Here is a 7,156-nt window from a genome sequence, read left to right as displayed (position 1 = left end):
CATAAACACAGCATACTCAAAAAATGTTTAAGAAATCTTCCGAAGTTTTAATTCTTCCATATGTTTCGGCAGCTCGCCAATAAACCACAGAAGTTCCAGACTGATGAAATTATGTAGCTACCCGAAAAATTGCAAAAAATCATAGAAAATAATGGCCAATATGTACTCGGTTAAAATTGATTTTCAATCAAGAAATTTTTTTCAAAAATGTTCCCAAAATTCCGCAGAGACTTTTGATATGACCCAGTCGTGAAAATTTTTTTTTATTGTCCTTAATTATTTCTACTTTAAGGTGGCCTTGCAATGCCAGCTTTTGGAATGCAGTTTAAGTTGCATTCGAACTTCGAGTTCTTATGTATAGATAATTATGTGATTGCAAACACAAAAAAAAACCACTCCCAACTTTAAACTGGCATTGTAAACCATTGTTTTTTGATAAGAAAAAAGAACTTATGCTTCCTTCTGCCAGTTTAACAACACTCCAACAGTGAAATTGAAATGCCATTTAACAGGAAAACAATAATGAGAAACATTTAAACTTAGGTATTTAATTGCACAAATTGAATTAATTTAGGCGAATTCATATAAACATTTATTAGTAAATACATAGTATGTGTAACCAAAAATTTGAAAAAAAAAATATAAAACAAAAATTTCAAACTACAAACGTAAATGCAAAAAAAAAAAACATTAAATTAATGATAAAAACGTTGTTGAACTTAATAATACAAAAGTTGTTGTAAATACTAAGAAAACTTATAGAATACTACAAACTAAGACACATGCGAAACAAGGAAATCATTTGATATTAAGCAAAAATTATAAGAAAAAAATATTTAGCTATAATTAATTAATTTTGTACACAAAAGGAGCTCACCCATGCATTAATAGTAAAATTTTACACATAAGTCAGTACCTAAAGAAAATTAATAAAACTATTCTTTTTTTAAATTGTAAAAACTAATAGCAAAAATAATTTAAATGACCAAGGTAAAATTATATAAAATAAGATTATGTGAATAGGAGAAAATTCCTTAAAAATGTTAACACATACCAACACTTAATTCTATAATAAATGAAAAGCAACAAAAACAAAACTAACTAAACAAGAAAGTAGTAAAAAATTATGTGTAGCAAAACAATTTAATAAGAAAATGAAAAAAATAGAAAATATTAAATTAAAAAAGCATAAACAAGTACTTAAGTTTACACTTAGCGCATTTAAGTTTTAAATAAGATTTATACTAAGTTTACACCAGTTACAATTAAAATGTTTCAGCAAAAATTCAAATAACACAAAAAAGTAACTACATAAATTTAACTGAACAAAATTTCTGGTAAACAAAAATGGTTAAGAAATCGAAGCAAAATTGATATACATAAACTTATGTAGTTGTTGGTCTAAGAATGAATCGAAAGGAAAGCGGAGAAATAAGTACATATAAATGAACTACTGTAATTACTGGGGAGGGAAACGTGTGTGGTGATGATGGATATTTAAAAAATGCAACTGCAAACAACAACAAACAAAAATTAACAATTAAGTTGTAACAAATTGAAAGTTAAGTGAAATAAGTATGAAAAACGAAATAAACAATGAATTTTAAAACACAAATAAAATGCCGTAGTTTGCGTTTACTTTGGAAATTGATGATTTGGTGAGTATAAAAATACGAGAAAAATATTTTATTATTTAAATGAAGTTATATTAATTAATTCGTCATGGCCTGCATTTCATTTTATACCCCATTCATTGAAATCGGGTAAGATTTGCAAGAAAAAAATTAGGTCGACCAACCTAGTGAGAAGCCGCGTTGTGCGATTTTGTCAGGTTCACGATTTCCACCAGGCCCGCAGAAGTACCTAGTATGCAGCTGCTGCGATGAAAAATCTGTCAAGTGTTGCATACCCCACAGGCGTAAAAAGCAAATTTTACGTCCTTGCAGTTCCCGTGGCACCCTGCAGTTTCCCGTCTGCGCCTCCCGGAGCACCCTGTATCTGGCGCCTGTGTGATATGCAACGAAAACTAGCTTTGCTTCCGGTAGCTTCGTACTGGACACTTCTGCGCACCTGGTGGAAATTGAGAATTTTACCAAAATTTGAAATCACTTGCGTACTAGGGTGATCGAGCCAAATTTTTTTCACCGCAAAAATCTTAATCGATTTTAATAAATGTGGTATCAAATGAAAAGGCTCAAATACAGCGGTAATTTTTGCTGATGTTTAAAATGATTTTGAGCGTAAATCACCTCAGAACTAATGAAAAAAATAATATTTTATATGCAACAGCCAAACATTTTTTTTTTACTTTTATTGTTATAATAAATATATGTATGTAACGTGTTTGTATGTTTTTATTACAATTCCAACATTATTATTTTTGTTAACCACAATAGTTGTAAAATATAAGTAAATATAAAGAGCGGTAAAACTAACAAAGTGCGATGACTTACTTAATTAAATACGCATCGCAAAAAAATGTCTTTTCAAGGATTATTTTAAAGATCAAACAAATTGCTTACATGGATTGAAAATACAAAAATACATATCTAATATAAAATAATGGACTAGTGTGAAGTTAAGTGGAAGATAGAGAGCTGAGTGTGTTGAGAGTTTAAAAAGCAAAATATTGGAGTTTGTTTTGTATAATAATCATAAATCGGTGGCTGAGTGAAAGATCGCCCTATCTCGGCTTCCGGTTCAAAAACGCCCCATCTCAGTTGGCGGTGTGTTCAACTTATATTGAGAGAGGGCGTTTTCGAAGCTGCCGCTGAAATAGGGTGTTTTTGATGCAAATTTTGACATAGGGTGTCTTTCAACCAAATTTTGAAATAAAGGCCTTTTCTAACCGACAGCCGAGATAGTGCGATCTTCGACTCAGCCGACGAAATTAAGTCTTCTTGGGTTAGGCGTCAACGACATTCAAGGCCAAAAATCGCAAAGAGATTGCACAGTTTTGTAAATTACGCGACAAGAAGCACACGTTAGCTCAATAGATAGTTTTCACATCTATTCATTAGCCATGTCTTCGGTGTCATTCTCCATTTCCATTTCCGAACCACGACCTTCGCGTATACGTTTCAATTTTCGCTTTAAAGTCATTATGCCTGCAATGTTAGAAAAATCAATCTTTTTTTTAATTTTTTACTCAATACTTCACTTACATTTAATTGCCTGGAAGGCTTTGGCCGATGTACAGGAACTCTCCGAAGCAGACGAATTGGCTAACGTGCTAATTTTTAGTTTTTCTTGTGCTAGTTTTACTTCCATATAAGCCTTTTTGAGTGTTTTAAAGTGGCGATGTTCGCTCGAATCCTTCAGCAAGATGCATCTGCAAAGTGTTAAATAACAAATATATTTTGTTGTTATTTTCTCTTTTGTGTTAGATTTAAAACTTACTTTGCAGCTGACCCTTCTCCTGAACAATCCACGGGCGATGAGTGGTATATTTGATGATAAAAATACTGCAACACTGGTGAATTCCATATTGATAGCCCATACCATAACCAAATTGCAACATTTAACATAATTTTAAAATTTTTGGCAAATAACGTAGGAACTAAATATTTGAATGGTAGCAAGCTGATGAATACGTGTGACCTATAAATAAGAGCAGAATTATTTATAATTGAAATACGTGTTTACAATATATAAAGTATTGATAGCATTTACTTTCTATATCTACATATGGAGGGCTTGTATTCAGCAATTTTTATAAAAAAAACTTCTTTCTGATAATTCAGACGGGTTTTCGGTGACTGTAAACTTTTATATTATTTCTCACTTTAAAATCCAACAGTGCATTTTAATAAGAAGCGATACATAAGACAAAATTGATGTCACTCCAGCAACACTCCCCAAAGTCTTTGGGGAATTTGTATGCTGATACAACAACAACAACAAAATTGATGTTATCAAAGACAGTTGAGTCTAAGATGGATTTAATATCCGAAATCCATTTTTGTAAATTATGTAGATAGAAGGTGTTGAACATAGGCCCTCGAAAGCAGACTCCAATTATGTGTTTTAAAAACCCAGACTCTTCATTTAAATCTACACAGGCAAGTAGTTTAATGTGAGGGGAGTGGAATTGGTTCTGTTCTTTTAACGACCATGAAGACGTTTTATAATATTGCTCAAGAGTGCGAAAAAATATGTTATACTTACCAAGAGGCTATGCGTAGACCCAAAAAGACTTGGAACAACAACCGGCTACCATTCGAATTGATTAAAGCTAATAAAAATAGAGTCTCTGTAAGTATATTGTAGACGCCTAAGCTGAGATTCAGGCCGACAAAATAGTTTTCATATCTGAAAGAAAGCGAATGTCATTAATTATGAAATTACAAAATAGTGGACAGATCAGTGCAAAATGGTCGATCAAAATATTTAGAATTTTTGTATAGCATTAGTGATTTTTTACTAATAACTGATCATATTCAGTTTGCACTTCCCTTCTGCGTGCTATAAGAACGCACTTACTTGTATACATCAATGGCCACCAGTGCAAGTAAGTAGAGCGTCCTTGAGCAAGCCTCTAGATAATCGGATTCCTTAAAATCCAATATGGCATTATGTAAATAAAATGTTATTATAAATAGCGAATAGAATTGAAATTTTTCACATTGTTGCGATTTGTAGAAAATCATATTCTCCGAGGAATAAAACAAAGAATAACGTCCTTGATTTTTAGACAGCTGTGGCAACAACATCAATTCATTGTAGAAATAAAGGAAAAGTGTACAAGCGGCATAGAAAGAAATATTCCAAACGGAGCGAGCAAATTGTTTGCGTTTGTAAAACTTTATATTGGACGTTTTTAAGAAAACCTGGAAAGAAAAAATGTGCTTTAAATATTTGGAAGTTTGTACAATATCAATAAAAGACGTGGCAAAAGTATTTCACTATAATTAATTCAGTTGCTTATAAACACTTGTATTAATAAATTTTTTAAAGGTTTGCGTTTCGTTTTTTTTTTTTTAAATAAAACACATTCATCACAATCTGGCAGCCTTGTATAAAACATAAACATCAGCTGACTTTGCCGACTGCTACCACCTCAATTGTCAAAACAATAGAGCCAACAGCTGAGACGCCTGTAGTCCTGCAAACAAAAAAAACTCGCATGCTATTTTTAGTAGCGCTAGCTAAAATAACAGCGAATGCACCGAGCCACACTTGCAGGCATTTGTATGTTTGGACGTGTGCACACATGCAAATTTTCCCGTTGAATTTTTGAGCTTACCTCAAATATTTTATAGAATCCAATAAAACCTCCGGCAAAAAACAGAAATATCCAGAACAATGCATTGAGCAAATAGTTCAAATCCACATGCTGCATCAGCGCATCGAAGCGTTCATTTATTATGAAGTACTTCAGCGGCAAAAAGAAGTTATAAACGTCCGCCCAATAATCGGGCGGACCTGGCTTCATATCCAGTATGGACGTCATGGTCGTTGCTGCTTTCTTTTTTTTCAAATATCAGCAAATTACTTTGTGTTACTTACTGGTTTTATAATATTTCTCGTTTTACATTTTTTTGGATTGGTGTTTTGTGCTAATTAATCTATCGAGTCTTAAAAAATTACTACAAGTCCCGTTTTTTCTATTTTTGACAATTGCTTCTGTACTCGTTACCTTGCACTGACATTTATACAACGAGTAAATATTAGTTGTGCTGCCATATGAAAGTTATCTTATTAGAAATACAAAATCTTAAGCTAAAATTAGTCAAGAACGCAGAACGTATACTTCAACCCAGTCTGTATACGCAGAATTTTGTCGATTACTAGAGCCCTCGGTGTTGCTTACTACAGTGTTGCCATTCATCAATGCGTTTTCATAAACCTACCTTTTCAACTACAATTTTTCGGGCTATAATAGATTGTAGCTAAATAAACACTTTTTAGTTTTCAACAAAAAACCTTATTCAATAGTAAATTTCAAATATTTTAAACATATTTTGAATAGGAACTTATAACTTTTTTACCATCTGCAAAACTTACGAAGTGGCAAGTGGCAGATTTCTGCGTTACGGGCTACAACTACAGGAAAATTCCGCGGTGTTGAGTTTTCATTTACATGGCGCTTTGGTAAAACAGATCGTGTCAGCTTACTCGGGTGTACGTCCCGGTAGGTTTACGTTCTTGACTAATTTCAGCTTTAAGCGAAACTTTACTGAACGTAGCCTACTTTTAGGTAGCAATTTTAATGAAACGTTGTTGTTGTTAAAGGATCGCGGGATCCCGGGATTTAGATATACATTACTTTCACAACGTAAATCGAAAGATTCCGTCTATATTGTTTGAGAAACTCTGCGACCATAAAATAAAGAAATGGGTTTGAAGCCTACTTTTTTATTTAAAGTGGCGTGTTTATTTTTTCTCTCTGACGTCAGGATTTATTTTAAAGAGCTCTGTAGAGCTCAAACATATGGTTAATTCCAAAAACTATTTAAAAAATTCAATGCGATGTGAAATAAAAATATGGGTACCAAATGCAAGAGGAAATTTCTTTGGACTTAAAAAAAATTAAAATTTTTTGGATTACGAAAAGGTACTTTTTTAATCTGGTAAAGTTAGAAGGACGAAATTCGAGAATGTTATCGAGTTCATATAAGTCCTTAACATATAATTTTTTCAAAAACAAATATTTTTTTCTGCGACAAAAACTTCAACCTGTTTAAATTCTACGGGATTTCCTCTTTAATTTTATACCCATACTTCTTCTCTAAGCATTTTTAAAATTTTTTAAATCATTTTTGAATTACTGACGCCAGAGTGAAAAACTAAAAACGCAATTTTACTATATTTGGCCCATGGTTTCTCGAATATATTGATATTTGTGTTTAAAATGTACTATCGCGCGGTGTTATATTTATAATGAGCTAGACGTATATCGGCCGCTGTGGTGTAGTGGTAAGCAGTGCGCGCTTCCACTCCGCAATGCCTGGGTTCAAGCCCTAGTCAAAGCAACATCTCAAAAAAATTTAGAAAAAGGTTTTTTTTTAACAGCGGTCGTCCCTCGGCAGGCAATGGCAAACCTCCGAGTGTATTTCTGCCATGAAAAACAGCTTCTCATAAAAATACAATCGCCGTTCGGAGTCGGCGTAAAACTGTAGGTCCCTCCGCTTTGTGTGACAACATCAAGGCGCAC

The 7,156-nt window shown here is 32.9% G+C and overlaps 1 protein-coding gene across 2 annotated transcripts; it reads right to left on the bottom strand.

Moving 5' to 3' along the window:
• Positions 1-2,348: 2,348 nt before the first annotated feature.
• Positions 2,349-5,628, bottom strand: LOC108374340 (uncharacterized). 2 transcript variants are annotated; one of them, XM_017630328.1, is made up of 6 exons: positions 5,246-5,628; positions 4,483-4,829; positions 4,168-4,311; positions 3,400-3,600; positions 3,165-3,331; positions 2,349-3,107 (listed from the first exon to the last, which is right to left on the bottom strand). In XM_017630328.1, exons 1-6 carry the CDS (start codon positions 5,450-5,452, stop codon positions 3,010-3,012), a joined length of 1,164 nt encoding a protein of 387 aa, XP_017485817.1. In that variant the 5' UTR covers positions 5,453-5,628; the 3' UTR covers positions 2,349-3,009. The 2 variants fall into 2 exon arrangements, with proteins under 2 accessions (XP_017485817.1, XP_017485818.1); XM_017630329.1 differs by having other exon boundaries at positions 2,349-3,090.
• Between the last annotated feature and the right edge of the window lie 1,528 nt (positions 5,629-7,156).

This window comes from Rhagoletis zephyria, unplaced genomic scaffold, assembly GCF_001687245.7.
Source record: "Rhagoletis zephyria isolate East Lansing unplaced genomic scaffold, Rhagoletis_zephyria_1.1 Rzeph_scaffold_07612, whole genome shotgun sequence".
Classification (NCBI taxonomy): domain Eukaryota; kingdom Metazoa; phylum Arthropoda; class Insecta; order Diptera; family Tephritidae; genus Rhagoletis; species Rhagoletis zephyria.
The sequence above is the reverse complement of the archived record's forward strand: the minus strand, read 5'-3'. Positions and strand labels throughout refer to the sequence as shown.

Bases quoted from the DNA above. Each gene is read 5' to 3' on its own strand.
- LOC108374340 (XM_017630328.1), bottom strand. From the start codon at position 5,452: ATGACGTCCATACTGGATATGAAGCCAGGTCCGCCCGATTATTGGGCG. The intron at 3,332-3,399 runs GTAAGTTTTAAA...AACACTTTGCAG, and splicing joins GGAGAAGGGTCAGCTGCAAA to ATGCATCTTGCTGAAGGATT. The intron at 3,108-3,164 runs GTAAGTGAAGTA...CTAACATTGCAG, and splicing joins AGCCTTCCAGGCAATTAAAT to GCATAATGACTTTAAAGCGA.